Source organism: Macaca nemestrina, chromosome 3 (assembly GCF_043159975.1).
Source record: "Macaca nemestrina isolate mMacNem1 chromosome 3, mMacNem.hap1, whole genome shotgun sequence".
NCBI classification, from domain to species: Eukaryota; Metazoa; Chordata; class Mammalia; order Primates; family Cercopithecidae; genus Macaca; species Macaca nemestrina.
Genome location: NC_092127.1, coordinates 66369673 through 66386341, shown reverse-complemented (window position 1 = coordinate 66386341; position 16669 = coordinate 66369673). Strand labels below are relative to the sequence as shown.

At 37.1% G+C, this 16669-nt stretch overlaps 1 protein-coding gene across 3 annotated transcripts in view; it reads left to right on the top strand.

Annotated features, from left to right (window-relative positions):
- Window positions 1–16669, top strand: part of AFG2A (AFG2 AAA ATPase homolog A) — a 379087-nt gene that overhangs the window by 303154 nt on the left and 59264 nt on the right. For all 3 annotated transcript variants that reach the window (XM_011748818.3, XM_011748817.3, XM_011748822.2), the window contains one exon: window positions 4894–5058. In XM_011748818.3, coding sequence (XP_011747120.2) covers window positions 4894–5058 — 165 coding nt within the window. The remainder of the gene's footprint in view (window positions 1–4893; window positions 5059–16669) is intronic.

The following is a 16669-nucleotide window of genomic DNA, read 5'->3' as shown; positions in this document are numbered from 1 at the left end:
CACTATATAAATATTAATGTTATTTGTCTTAGATAACATTTTCAATTTTGTAAATATGTATTTACTGAAATCATCTTTATTTCCTGAGTCCTGTATTTGTTTTATTTATTTTTTTATTTTTTTATTTTTTTTGAGACGGAGTCTGGCTCTGTCACCCAGGCTGGAGTGCAGTGGCGCGATCTCGGCTCACTGCAAGCTCCGCCTCCCGGGTTTACGCCATTCTCCTGCCTCAGCCTCCCGAGTAGCTGGGACTACAGGCGCCCGCCACCTCGCCCGGCTAGTTTTTTGTATTTTTTAGTAGAGACGGGGTTTCACCGTGTTAGCCAGGATGGTCTCGATCTCCTGACCTCGTGATCCGCCCGTCTCGGCCTCCCAAAGTGCTGGGATTACAGGCTTGAGCCACCGCGCCCGGCCTGTATTTGTTTTAGATAGAAAGAAGTGATTTCCATGATTGAAATAGAGTTTTGAATTCTTTGATAAAATACATTTTAAGAAAACTAATTATGCATGATTTAGATTTAATGAATTAATGTTAGGTGTATAGAATTGTCTGCAAAGAATTAAAACACTCATTTTTAGGCAAGGGAAATATATTTATTTTATGATTTTTCCTAATTGAATGTTTGCCAGCTAATTTGTGTATAAGTTAAGAATTGATTGATAGATATTTGGTAGACAATCACCCTCTTCTAGGTATCATAACATATATAAAAAGTATACAACAGCATTTTCCAAAGTGGAAAAGGAGTATTAGTTTTTGAGATGTTCCATGATTAGAGTTTGGGAATTTAAAATAGAATTTTTACATACTACCATAGGTTTCTCCTGGATATTTTTATTACCCATTAATGTAAGTTACAAAAATTCCTTCATATAGAAACCTATACAAACCTTTTATTTTGTTTCTACACAGTGTTCTCCGAATTTATTTAACAAGAAAACCCTACATTTGTTAACGTTCACTCAAGCATTTTGTAAAGCACTGGTATGAGATATGATGGTCTTGACCCCATGTATTTTAACAGTCTATTTGGAACTCTAACTATGAACATGGTGAAGTACATTAAAACAAAACAACAAACAAACAAAAACAAAACAAATTAACTATGAGATTGTGAAATGGTTGTAATATATGTCACCAAATTGATGGCTAAATCATAGAAATTGATCTGTCACAGCTCGTTAAATAAGTAGTCTTTCTCTTACACGACTTCTTATGTGATTTTTCCCAAACTCCTTAGTCAAAGAAGATAATCTTTCCAGACTGAGAAATTTGAAAATACCTTTATTCCCCTTTAAATTTACTGATTTATAAATACTGGGAGTCTAACAAATGCAAGTTACTACTCTTTATTAATCCTTTTTATTTAGTTTCAGCTTACATACAATAATTGTGTCAACTTATATGTACAAGTCAATTAATTTAGACATGTGTAGACCTGTGAAACCATGTCTGCAATTAAGGTGCAGAACATCCCCATCACCTTCAAAAGATTGCTTTTGTCCCTTTGCAGTCCATCTTTCCCTCTTCCTCAGGTTGCAGTCAACCACTAGTCTGCTTTTTGCTACTATAGATTAGATTAGACTTTGTAAATATTTTATATAAATGCAGTATGTACTATTTTATGTCTGTTCTATTTGACTCAGCATGATGAGACTCATGCACATTGTTCAGTGTTCATTATTTCCTTTCTATTGTTGAGTAGTATTCCATTATATATTTTGACTATTCACTCATTTGGGTTGTTTACAATTTTAGCTATTGTGAATAAAGCTGCTGTGGGCCAGGCACAGTGGCTCACACCTGTAATCTCAGCACTTTAGGAGGCCAAGGTGGGTGGATCACTTGGACGTAGGCATTTGAGACCAACCTGAGCAACATGGCAAGACCCCATCTTTACTGAAAATACAAAAGAAATAGCTGGGGCCAGGTGCAGTGGCTCAAGCCTGTAATCCCAGCACTTTGGGAGGCCGTGGCAGGCGGATCACCTGAGGTCAAGAGTTTGAGACCAGCCCGGCCAATATGGCAAAACCCCATCTCTAATAAAAATACAAAAAATTAGCCAGGCATGGTGGTGGGCACCTATAATCCCAGCTACTTGGGAGGCTTAGGTGGGAGAATCGCTTGAACCCAGGAGGCGGAGGTTGCAGTGAGCAGAGATTGCACCATTGCACTCCAGCCTGAGCAACAAGAGTGAAGCGCCACCTAAAAAAAAAAAAAAAAAAAAAAAGCTGGGCATGGTGGTGCACACCTGTGATTCCAGCTACCTGGGAGGCTGAGAAGAGAGGATCACTTGAGCGCAGGAGGTAGAGGAAAATCTGTGAACTTCCATATATAAGTCTTTGTGTAGATATGGGTTTTTTCTTCTTAGGTAACTACCTAGGAGTGAAATAATTAGGTTGTTAGGTTTAACTTCTTAAGAAGCTGACAAATAGCTTTCCAAAGTGGTTGTACTATTTTATATTCCTATTAACAGTGTATGTAAGTTCTAGCTGCTCCGTGTCCTTGATCGGTCTTTGTTATTGTTAGTGTCTTTAATTTTCATCATTCTTATGATAATGTAATGGTATCTCACTGTGGTTTAAATTCGCATTGATCTGATAACTAATGATGTTAAGTATCTTTTCACATACTTACTTCACAAAGGAAGCTGTATGGTTAGCAAGTATGTTCAAATTTTTAGTTCAGTTACTTTGGGTTGTTTATTTTTCTATTATTGAATTGTGAGGATTCTTTATATAGTTTGGATACAAGCCCTTTGTCAAATATGCATATTGTGAATATTTTATCCCAGTCTGTGACTTGTCTTTTTATTTTCTAAAGGTACCTTTTGAAGAGAAATTTTGTTTTGATTTTTGTAAAGACCAGTTTATCCATTTTTTTTTTTGTATACTTCTAGAAGTTTTATAGTTTTAACTCAAATATTTCAAGTTTATTTTTCAGTATGCTGTGAGGTAAGGGTCAGTGTTCATTTTTTTCATATGGACTTCTAGTATTCACAGTACCATTTCCTAAGATAATTTCCTTGTTGGTGCCTTAAAATCAATATGGACTTCCTTTTTCTATTTTATTTCTCTGTATCTTTATCCTCTAGATACTCTCATGCTATCTTGTTTCTTTAGCATTATAAATTTTGAAGTCAAGTAGTGTAAGTTTTTCCACTTTGTTCTTTTTAAAAGTTGCTAAAACTTGCCACATTCCTTCTGTAGATACACAGAGAGATTTTAAACACATACCTCTTTTCAACCACTTTGAGATAATTCACGTATCGTAAAATTCACTATTTGAAATATTTAATTCATTGATTTTTAGTATATTCACAGATATGTATAACCATCACAATAGTCAATTGTACGTATCTTGTTTATGCTCTCTCCTATTACCAAGAGCAATGTCTGGTATGTAATACATGCTCACCAAATTTTTCTGAATAAGTGAATTAACTAGCTGTAAAATAATGTAGGCATTAGCCTCTAGTAAAATATTAGGAAGGCTCATTTGACTTCATTCAGCTCTAGAAGTATTCTCTTATTACAACTGTGCTATTTTGAGGTATCTCTGAAACAGCTAACAGCTTAGCCCAGCTATAGATACAGAGATATAGATATAGATATAGATACAGATTTTTTTTTTAATGGAATCTCACTCTGTCACCCAGACTGGAGTGCAGTAGTGCTATCTCGGCTCACTGCAACCTCTGCCTCCTGGGCTCCAGTGATCCTCTCACCTTAGCCTCCTGAGTGGCTGGGACTACAGGCATGCACCACCGTGCCCAGCTAATTTTTGTATTCTTTTGTAGAGATGGTGTTTTGTCATGTTGCCCAGGCTGGTCTCGAACTCCTGGACTCAAGCAATCCGCCCTCCTTGCCCTTCCAAAGTGCTGAGATTGGCTGGGCATGGTGGCTCACGCCTGTAATCCCAGCACTCTGGGAGGCCGAGGCAGGCGGATCAAACTCCTGAGGTCAGGAGTTCGAGACATGCCTGGTCATCATAGTGAAACCCCATCTCTACTAAAAATATAAAAATTATCCAGGCATGGTGGCATGTGCCTGTAGTCCCAGCTTCTAGGGAGGCTGAGGCAGGAGAATCTTGCAGTGAGCCAAGACTGCACTCCAGCCCGGGTGGCAGATGAGATTCTGTCTCAAAAAGAAAAAAAACAAACAAAAAAAAACACAAAGTGCTGGGATTACAGGGGTGAGCCATCATGCCTGTCCTTAAACCATATTTTAATAGTTATTTAAGGAAGTTACAAAAAAAAATTCCTTTCGATATAATGAGTGCAAATTATTTGCACATTTTTGAAAAGAGAATAGTAATCTTTTATTCACCTGATAATTGCTGAGAACGGAAACCCTCCCATAAATATTGCTTCTCTTTTTTTTTTTTTTTTTTTTTTTTTGAGACAGAGTCTTGCTCTGTCACCAAGGCTGGAGTGCAGTGGGGCAATCTTGGTTCACTGCAACCTCTACCTCCCGGGTTCAAGCAGTTCTGTGCCTTAGCCTCCCAAGTAGCTGGGATTACAGGCGCCCATCACCACGCCTGGCTAATTTTTTTTTTTTTTTTTTTTTTTTTGTATTTTTAGTAGAGACAGGATTTCATCATGTTGGCCAAGCTGGTCTTGAACCCCTGACCTCCTGATCCACCCACCTCAGCCTCCCAAAGTGCTGGGATTACAGGCGTGAGCCACCGCGCCTAGCCTTCTATTTTCAAAAGTACTCTTGACATTGTTTGTATCTGTGACAGGTTATGCAATCTCTGGTACTTGTTTTATTTACCAATTATGGATAATAGTGGATTGTTCGTGAAATTCCAGACATCTTTCCCTAGGTATCTTTGAGGTGGAATGTCAGTTCTGAGCCCGGTTAATTCATGTTGCCTCATTTTCTTTATAGGCTTTGATGCGACCTGGAAGAATTGATAGAATCATCTATGTGCCTTTACCGGATGCAGCAACAAGAAGGGAAATATTTAAGCTGCAGTTTCACTCCATGCCTGTCAGTAATGAAGTTGACCTGGATGAACTCATCCTTCAAACTGATGCATACTCAGGAGCAGAGGTAAGATAGTTCGCGTCAAAATACGTTGGTGGGAGGAAAGCAGTGGCTTGAGGTCAGTAAGCAAAATAAATTGCTTGCCGTGAGGTGTTTTAAATGACCATATACTAAGAAATCTTGAAACAGGAAGTGCATTACATGACATAGTCACTAAGTTAAATTGCACTTTGCGTGGCTTCTATTATATCACAATTGTTTTTTACTTGCTCCTATTATTTCTCAAAATGTAGTCTTCAGAGGAATCGCATAATATAGTGAAAAGAACACTAGACTGGAAGTAGATTCTTCCAATGGGTTTCTTAATACAGCAGTTTCTAACCAATCACACACTTCTCTAACTGCTTTCTTTACCCATCAAATGAAAATGATACTACTACCTTCCCTGCTGTTTCCTCGTGGAGAGCATAGAAATGAAATTAGAATATCATGAGTATAAAGGGCAAAGCAAAGAGACTGTATCATTATCATCTTTTTATCATTTTGGCAAGTTATCTCAGTCTAATTTTGTATTAAAGATTCTCTCACAGTGAAAGGGACCTTATGCCCTTACCTCTGAAGATAAACTCTTGACAAGAACAGGAAGACCTCTGTGAAAATATAAAAATGACTTTTATGTATGACAGATAAACATTTTTTCTCTCCTTGCCAACTCTTTACTTAAGCTATTTTTATTTACCAAATAAAATTCCATTAAGTAATTGTGCAACTTTTCTACCTGCATTTCTTAAGGAAAGGACCAACTATGTACCTCGACACAGAAATAGCATCTGTCACACCAATGATGTGGACTTGTAATGGGAAACTAATATTTTTTTAAGTACAAGGTTACAGATTATTTTTTTTCTGAATTACTCAATAGGCTAGGACTCCACATTCTGTTTTGCTTGCTATTGTTTTCATTCGTCTTATGTAAACACCGAAGAGATTACCATATGACAGATCATTAATGGTACTCGGAGAGTCTATTTGGAACTGGACTTAGTGTATCATGCAGTCATAGCTAATAACAACAGCCAAAATAAATCCCAGATCTGTTCATTGTTTTGCCCCAAGAACCGTAGATATAGATATAGACAGTCCCCAACTTACGACAGTTTGACAAGATTTTGGGGCTTTACAATGGTGCAAAAGTGGTACACACTCGTTACACTCCTCAACTTACAATACAGCTATATCTGGATAAATTCATCTTAAGTTGAAAATAATAAGTCAAAAATATTGTAAGTCAAAAAAACACATATATGCATTTTCGACTCAGACATGTTCCACTAATGATGGGTTTACCAGAACATAGCCCCGTCATAAGTTGAGGAGCATTTGTATTTGATTTTCCTCCTTTATATTTTTCAAGTCCACGGGAATAAAAAGCCATGGGGAAAGTAGCTTGAGAAGCAGTTGAAGTGCTCTCACCTTTAACTCCTCTGAAACAATGATCTTTATGACCATCCATAAAGTTAAAATGAACATGGAGTTATGGTTAACTGACTGCTCCAACATTTCTAGAATTCAGTTTTTGATTTGAGACAAGGGCTGGCATCATGTATGAGGATATGGCAATTTGCAGGAAACAGCAAGAGGAAGATGAAGAAACCATAAATCTCTCACTTGAGTGAACTGGAAGAGCAGTTAGCAAGATATAAATGTGCCTTTCTCACTTTTAAGTAATTCATGGTAGTAACATCGAAGTGCAAAACAAAAATAAAACCCAGTGAGATTCTGTCTGGCTAAAAGGAAAAAAAACCTTATTTGATGCCAGCAATTATTGTACTGGCTTGCTAATTCTTATATAGTACACTTCTTATTTGATCTAACATGTAAGCACATTTGTGATTAATTTTTATATGAGATCTTCTGAAAATCGTCACAGGAAAAGTAGCAGAAAATTCTCTTTCCTCAAATTATATTTTTGTGTTCCATAATGCTTGGGTTGGGGAGGGGATCCCATTGTGGTCCTATTTATAATTAGTATACTATTACAACTCATAGAAATTTTGCTAACAGCTACGTCTTAGTACTTCTGTGGTTTCTAATTTGGATGAGGCAGGTTTGTTCCCTGTTGAGGGTTTTGGTTTGGTTTGGTTTGGTTTGGTTTGGTTTGGTTTGGTTTGGTTTGGTCTGGTCTGAATAGTTAGGCAGTTCACACAGTTGTTTTAGGAAAATTATTATTATTTCTTTAAAAGTCTTAAAGTTAATAAACAGGAGATTTAGGACAGGTTAAATAATGCTTACGATAAAAGGTTTCATCTCTCTCTGTTTCTCTGTCTTCATACAGAACCTTCTACATGGCGCATGTTTAACAAGCACTTGATAAACTGTGGGGAAAAAAAGATTTTTAAATTAGATTTAGGAAAAATAGATCTCAGTTCTCATTTGTTACAAGAGGAGCCCTCTAACTCCCTACTGTAGACATAGCCATTTTCTCAGAGTTGGAGTGTCTCTTTGGCCACTTTAGGTATAAAAATGAAACTACTATCAATTAATTGTCCTCACAAGAGAATAGTATATTATATTCAAGATTATATAAAATTAATTTTATTTAACTATATACTATTAGCTATATGAACAAGAATTTGGGCAGGAAAGCCAGAGACAAGGAAATTCCTGGCACTCTAATTGTTTTTTAGAAACAAAATGTTGAAGTGTAGTGAGCATTTTTTATTTTTAGTAAAAAAGTTATAGAGGATGATTAAGATGGAGATGATACTGGTACCTTTTTTTTGAGACAGAGTTTCGCCCTTGTCTCCCAGACAAGGGTGCAGTGACGCAATCTTGGCTCACTGCAGCCTCCGCCTCCTGGGTTCAAGCAATTCTCCTGCCTCAGCCTCCCAAGTGGCTGGGATTACAGGCACCTGCCACCACGCCCAGCTAATTTTTGTATTTTTAGTAGAGACGGAGTTTCACCACATTGGCCAGGCTGGTCTTGAACTCCTGATCTCAGGTGATCCGCCCTCCTCGGCCTCCCAAAGTCCTGAGATTACAGGCATGAGCCTCCATGCCCACTACTGGTACTTTTAATGACTGGGATGAGAAGAGGTTACTTTAAAAAATTATTTTCTTTTCACTTGGTTATTTGTTTTGCCCAATCAGCACTGTTCTATAAAAGCTTAGATGAGCTCAGTGTTTGAAATAGCTCCTTCTGCTCAAAGTTACTCCATTTTTCCTCTGTGGAGAGGCTATACAGAGAATTGAAGCACTTTTGTAAGCCTCAGGAGACTCTCAAGAGGAAGTCTGTCACCAGCTGGAAGGGGAATACAGCCGTTAGGGAGCAGCCTCTGAGGGGAGACTGAAGCAGGTTGCATCTTTCAGCCATCTCTGCCACCTGCCACTCATTGTCCCTGTGGCTGTGGCCCTCATTGTCCTGGCTTCTTGGCTGTAGCTCTCAGTTAATGAAAAAACATGTGCCATTTAAAAGCAGCTGGGAGTTTCTCTCAGGAGAAAGTCAGTCTTTTTGGTTATCACTATTGTTTTCTTTTGCTTGATTTTTGTTTTTTAAGTTATTTGTAGCAATTCCACCTCATTTATTCATGTGTCTTTTATCAAATTATCCCAGTTACTTTTGGAAGAGTTTTATCTCTAACAGGAAATCAACTGTCATAAATATGTTTACAAAAAAGGCAATAACTGGGCTCATTACCCCATGTGCCCTATGCTTGGGAACATAGGTGATGAGTAAGATGCATAATTTATTCTGTGTATCGGAATTTGCTGACATAGGCCAAAGACGGATATCTGTAAAAGTGGGGTTGAATTTTTATTTGCATTTGGATATTATCCTCCTTTCAGTGAATCCCCTGGGATTGCCGATTTGTGAGGGAGTCAGGCCCTTCTTGGCCAGTTTGTAAATCTCCTCCCTTCCATCTTCAGAGGCCAGCTTCAGCCAAGTGGGGACACTGCGGTGACAGGGAAGAGCCGATTGGGACAGGCCCGTCCTGGGAGCAGGCATGCAACTCATGATGTGGCAGTCAGGAGCAAAAAAACACCTCCTTTTCTTTAAAATGTAAAATGTGCTTACTATAGTCGTTTTTTTATTATAATCTTATGAATCTAGCTCTAGAAAATCTTTTTAAAGCAATTCATTGGAGTTAAATACATTTCACACTGAGTTTTCAAAAAGCTTTAACTTCATGTAAACTTAGTCTATTTATTTTATTTTTTAATGATCCGTCAGGCCCTGAATTCTGTTTTGTAGTCTATGCCTTCCTGGGTCTAATAATAGCACAAGATCTTCACACCAGCTTGACATTTAAAAAAATCACCTTCTAGTTTGCCTCATTAATTCAAGAAGGGTCCTATTCACTATGCTTGAGCTATTATAGCTAATAAAAGGAGAGCCTTAAATTACTTTTCTATCTCACTGATTAACGTTTCTTCTGACATCTTCTCTTTTTCTCCCACACAGTGAAAACAGAAGGAGCAATTATAGCCACTTAAAATGTCTGTACTCTTCCTATGCGAAGTCTCTTGTGATAGTATTCCCCAAACTAAAATATCAGAGTCATTGCATTAGAATCTGGCATAGATTGTTCATCTGACCAGTCAAACAACACATCTGAGATGGGAATAAGGATTCTAAGGAAGGACCATTTGACCTGGTCTTAAGCTCTCTACTTATTATTGTTAGAAAGCAGCTAGCAGCAGTGTATTTGTCTCCAAAGTGAAGCAGAGCACCACAGTACTTAGCACCTTCCTATAGGCCAGGGGTGCCCCAACCTCCTGGCCGTGGACCAGTACTAGTACCGCACAGCGTGAGTGAGTGGCAGGCAAGTGAGCATTACAGCCTGAGCTCTGCCTCCTGTTAGATCAACAGTGGCGTTAGACTCTCTTAGGAGCACGAGCCCTATTGTGAACTATGCATGTGGGCGATCTAGGTTGTGTGCTCCCTATGAGAATCTAATGCCTGAGAACAGTTTCATTCCGAAACCATACCTCACCCCGTTTGTGGAAAAATTGTCTTCCACAAAACCAGCCCCTGGTGCCAAAAGGGTTGGGGACTGTCTGCAACCTATTTTTCCTGCCTAATCAGAAACTGCCCTATGAAAACATGCTGCTATCACCAAGTGGTCTACTATTTTTACTTGAGATCTTCTTTGCTATCTCTGTATTCTTTCTTGTGTCTTTACACTAAAATTCTGTATCTATGCCCCAGAATTTCAAAATACTTAGTGCCCTGTATCTGCAGGTTCCATCTGCAAATTCAACCAACTGAGAATAGAAAATATTCAGAAAAAAGAAACAATAAAAAATAACAATACAACAACAAAAAGTACAAATTTGAAAATATAGCATAACAACTATATAGCATTTACATTATATCAGGTGTCATAAGTAATCTAGAGATGACTTATACAAGAGGATGTGCACACAGGTTATATGCAAATACTATGCCATTTTATATAAGGGACTTCAGCATCCTCGGATTTTAGTATCTAAGGGGCTCCTGGAACCAGTTGCCCTTGGATACCAAGGGCCAACTGTATTCTTTCCTTACACGACCTACTGAAATAACTATAACTACTCTGTCATTAAACCATAATGACCACCCCACCAAGAAATAGCCTATTCTTTTGTACTCTTTTACACTTATTTTTGTCTCACTTGTTTAGCTGCTACTATATTTTTTCCTGTAGTTGTTTTATTTTTTTAGAGACAGATTTCTTCTGACATCTTCTCTTTTTCTCCCACACAGTGAAAACAGAAGGAGCAATTATAGCCACTTAAAATGTCTGTACTCTTCCTACGTGAAGTATCTTGTGATAGAATTCCCCAAACTAAAATATCAGAGTCATTGCATGAGACAGGGTCTCATTCTAATGCCCAGGCTGGAGTGCAGTGTCATGATCATACCTTACTGCAACCTTGAACTCCTGGGCTCAAGTGGTCCTCCTGCCCGAGCCTCCTGAGTAGCTCAGAATAGAGGTGCATGCCACTGTGCCCAGCTAATTTTTTAAAAAAAAATTTGTAAACACGGGGGGGGGGGTCTCACCATATCTGGTCTAAGCAGTCCTCCTACCTCAGCCTCCTAAACTGTTGGGATTACAGGCCTGAGCCACTGTGTCTGGCCTCTGTAGTTATTTTAACATGAGCAGCTGCCTCATCTCTCCAAACAGATTCTCTAGGGCAGAGATCAGTTCTTGTACTTCTTAAAGTCCGGCAAAGCAGTTGTCTCACACACACTTGGTGGGCATTAATATTAGATGGGTGGTAGATTTATGTGTTGATTCTAAGTCATTTTACCAACCAAAAATGTCAGTTTTAACATTTGCTGAAGTGGCACTTTCTAGTTTTAATCACATTTTCATATACATTATCTATTTGAGTAACCTAACTCTGTGAGAGCAGTGCTATAGCAAAAGAACTAAAGTCAAGCAAAAGCAATTGGCTTGTCTGAGATCCCACAGCAAATAAGTGACAAACCTGGGACCAGAAAGCAGGTCTCTCAATTCCACTTGAAGGACTCTTCACGATCTCCTAATGCCTCTGAGTCAACACAACATTCTTGGAAACTTTCATAGTTCCCTTTGACATCTCTGAATATTTGATAAGAGTTTGTCAATTCCTGTGAATAGTGACTTAGCAAACTAAACAGCAGATATGAAATATCTGTACCATTTTTATACACTTTTCTCTTACAGTAATTGTCTCTACCTACCTTGTTTTCATCTTCTCCAAAAAAGTATAAGCTACCTAAAGTTAGGAACCTTGTTTTTATCAATTAATTTCTTTTATTTCCTAGGTATTGTGAATAATATTTGCAGTTTAGAATGAAAGGTATAAATAACAAAGTTCTATATAATGTATTTCTGTGGCATGATCTAGTGATGTGCAGAATGCTGTAGGAGAAAGGAGGAGGAGTAACTCACGCTACCTGGGATTAAATGAGATAGATGATACCCAGAAGAATTTTTTTTCTGAGTTTTGATGAGCAGATGGAAAGGCAGAGATGAATGAAAGAACATGGTGTGGTCTAAAATCAGTTAAAGGTTGAATATGATTGGCAGAAAGAGTCTTCATGTGGAAGTAGTAGGGGATGAAGCAGAAAAAGTAGGTCAGATTTAAATGTGAAGGAACTTGAATATCATCGGAACTTGCTTTTCTCCTTTCAGCAAGGGAGAACCATTGAAAAATGTGATGACCATTGTGGTCAGATTTGTGTTATTGAAAGATTTGTGGCATTTGTGTCTGAAGCCACCACTAGCTAGCCTACCAAGCACCATTACATGAATTAGAAAAAGGTGCTCCTTCACCCCACTTGGTGACAACTTTCTGTTAGGGCAAAAAGCTTGTCAGAGCATGAGCAACATTTCAGCCCTATTTGCCCCCCTTGGCTGGGCACCCTTTTGTAGATACAAGCTTTACATCTGTACAAGGTGTCTTATTTTTCTCTGATCCACCTTTGTCTCCCTCACAATGCCTAGCATAGCACCTTATGTAGTTATTTTCGTTAAACAAATGGAGATTTTACATCTCAAATACATAAAGTACTTTCTGTAACTTTAAGATTTACCTCATAAGCACTTGCATAAAAATAAATTGGGCTATTAAAGATGTCTTTTGTAGAAGATACACAAATGGCCAACAAACATATGAAAAAATAGTCATCATCACTAATGATCAGGAAAATGAAAATCAAAACCACAATGCAGTACCACCTTACCCCTATAAGAATAGCCATAATCAAAAAATAATAGATGAGGGCGTGGATGTGGTAAAAAGGAAATATCATTACACTGCTGGTGGGAATGTAAAGTAGTACAACCACTATGGAAAACAGTGTGGAGATTCCTCAAATAACTAAAAGTAGAACTACCATTTGATCCAGCAATCCCACTACTGGTATCTACCCAGAGGAAATAAGTCATTATATGACAAAGATACTTACACATGCATGTTTATAGCAGCACAATTCGCAATTGCAAAAATATGGAACCAGCCCAATGGATAAAGAAATTGTGGCATATATATACACCATGGAATACTACTCAGCCATAAAAAGGAACGAAATAATGGTGTTTGCAGCAATCTGGATGGAATTGGCAACCATTATTCTAAGTGAAGTAACTCAGAAATGGAAACCCAAACATCTTATATTCTCACTCATAAGTGGGAGCGAAGCTATGAGGATGCAAAGGCATAAGAATGATACAATGGACTTTGGGGACTGAGGGAAAAGGGTGTGAGAGGAGTGAGGGATAAAAGACTACACACTGGGTACAGTGTACACTGCTTGGGTGATGGGTGCACCAAAATCTCAGAAATCACCACTGAAGAACTTATCCATGTAACCAAATACCATGTGTTCCCCAAAAACCTATTGAAATAAAAAATGATAATAAATTTAATAAAAGGTCTTTTGTGCAAACTTAAACCTGCCATGAGGTACAGCACTTGGTATAAATTGCTAGAATATTAAGATTAAGGTGGATTATATCCTCTGAGCCATATTATATAACTTTGAATATAAACTGTAAGAACAAAGGCATAATCTCTGTACCTGTTTAGTGGCTAAAATATGGCTTCTCTGCTGTAAATGAATTATGAAAGGATCCTTCAGAGCAAAAATCAGCATATGCTAAAAGTAGATATTTAGGACTGTAACTTTTCAGCTAGTCCCGCACCACTCCCCTTTTCCCTTCCTCAGCATTTTATGATCTACATGCTAAGTGAAGAAATTTAGTAAAAGCCAAGACCCATCATGGCCACCTAGAACAACGTAAGTTTAGCCAAATCATTTATCATGTCTAGAACTCACTTTCATCTTTTAATAAGGGGATAGGAAAATGGTCTTTTTATAATCCTTTCAAGTGTTAAAAATCTGTGTGGTTATATACCTGTCATAAATTAAATTAATTATATAAGGAATCCCTTAGGGATTGGACCTCCAGAGATATGTAGTATGGTTACACTTCTCTTACAGTCTGTCCAGAAAGCTGGGATCTTGGGGTCTTAGTCAATGCCTCTAAATATTTTCTTCTGTGGCCAAAAGATATTAATTATGGCACCAGAAGAATGGGGACCTTAAATGACTCTGACAGTACATAGAACTTGGATTTTAATAAAATTCTCCTTAGCAAACTTTAATAGTTTTCCACTGAGTAGAAATGAAAATTTCACATGCTCAGAGAGTTGAAGGCCTAGTGATTTTTTACCCTGACATCTTTGGTTGTTCTGCTTTTCACCTTCCTTAAGAACAGCTAGTCAAGTTCACTATCTATGATTTTGGAGATACTTGGATAAAAAGGGTTATAGAATGGAAATATGCAGCAGCCAACTTTTTCCTTAAACTCTTTGTTGGGAACGTAAGTGAAGGTTACAGAATTACAGTGTTGTTCATTTTAACTTACAATTTTTAAACTTCAATGTATGGAGATACAGTGTACTTACAGTGTATGGAGATTCTCTGTATTTCCAAACTTCACCTTCTGCTTAAATTGGCAACAAAAGTACATTCAGCTTACCTGAAGGCTATTTTAGATAGGATGTTTACACCAAAGCTAATCCTACTCCAGAACACCTTGTGCTGCCATACCTGTATTGCTGACTCTATGCCAGGTATTTAAAACTGCTGTGAGTTTACAAGAAGTATTAGTCAGAAAGGAAGTGGATATTGAATGAGAGGCTGGTTAGCAACAAATTTCATATAACATTTTACACCCAAACATGGAAGTCTTTTTATAGGGAAGAAGTATATCCAGTGAACAAGTTAGTCAGGACCTACCAGATAATCTAGTCCCCAAGGCTGATATCCAGAGTAGATCTCTATCTATGGAGAATTACTCAAGCCAATGATAATGCCGATTTGAGCATTTTAACATTCCACCTTATTTCTACTCTTCCAAATTCTCAGTCTATTTCCTCATTCTGTTTCTCCAAAATTTTATATAAACCATTTGATCTTCAGAAGAGTGATAAAATGGAGACGGGGGGAAGGTTCTGTTAACCTGAGAGGAGCTTATGATTTTAAAAAAGAGATGTGCAAAGCATGCTATTAACTCTGTAACATAGATTCTGGTAGTGACAGTTATTTTTGTTTGGTTATTTGAAGTGATGGAAGGCTGATTTCTAATAATAACCTAATTGATCTATATATGAAAAGACACACATGTAAAAACTGTTTCTTCTTTTAAGAACTTTTTTTTAACTATATGAAATTGAATTATGGTTAAGCACCCCGAGTTATGGAATGAGAAAGCTGTGAATCCAAATGCCAAGTCTTCCATTTCCTAGGTATGTGACCTTTTAATTCATATGTAAATAAGGCTAAGAGAGGTCCTTAACTTCATAGTTGTCCAGATTAGATGACATAATTTATATAAGGTGCTTATCCTAGTAAGCACATAACAGGTGCTCAGTAAATCAATTTTGTTATAATCAGCAAATTTAATTTGATATGTAGTATTAAAAAATTTACAATTTGCCTAATTTTTTCACATTGTGTTGCCATAGATTTTATGAATACTCATAATAAATGTTTCATTTATATATCTTGTTTTCAGTTTTAATGGTGTGTTATTTAAACTATATTTAATAGTTTACATGCAGCATTTATTTCACCTGATTTATATTTATAAACATCTGTAATCCTATTTTTATTTTTTTCTTATTAAAGATGTATACTATTTTTTACTTTTCAAATGTGTAAAGCTAATGTTTTACACTTTCAAATGTGTAAAGCTAATTTTTTTTATAAACTGCCTGCATAATGTCCCTATTTCGGCATATTCTTTAGTTAATTGCTAGTTTCTCGCCTATAGCTTCTTCCTAACTTTTTTTACGTGTCTTATTAATTGAAAAGAAAAAAAACAGTAAACCAACTTTAGAAAGTTGAGGGTTTCTGTTTCCACTAGAATAATTGTTTAGGAAATAAGCATACCTCATTATTTTGCTCTTTTTTTGAAGCTAAGATCGGACCCCAGTGTTTAGGTAATAAGGCTGAGAAGTCTAATGCTGAGGATAGTAGCACCACATATCTGTTTTTCAGTGTATGAAACACACAGTTGACATGTTCTCATTCTTCATCCCCAAATGACCATAATTCTGAGCTCTGAAAGAAGTCACTCTGTTAGAATGTTATTAAACTTTATAAAATGGTTGTTCAGAGCTGTAGTGCGGTGGTTACACTGTTCTTAAAGAAACCCTCCACTAGGTTTTAGAAACTGAAAAACAGAATTTAACCATGCCTTAGACTGACTAGAAAGAATTTAGATTCATAGGGTTTTCTCTTTTTATTTTGTTTGTGTTTCCAATTTCCAAAGATTATTTCTGATGTTCTTTAATAATAGCTCACTCCCTATTTACTATTAAATTCTGGAAAATGGGTTTTGCTTTTATATTTGTAGCAAAGTTTCCCTGTTTAGGAGCAAAGGAACTTTTGGTATAGTAAACATGCTACTTTACCATTGTGGAAGTTCCACATCATAAATTAGATATTTTCCCTTTTCCTTCAAAATTAAAAATAAGTCACACTACTTTTGGCACTTGGACAGGACAGTCTTTCAGTGACAGCAAAATTAGCCTTTTGGCATATTTTTATTCACTGTGAAAGAATCCTTAAGGAGTGGTTTTATGTTTGAAAGCAAGAATTGTATTTACTTTCCCTCAGGTAAATTTATTGCCT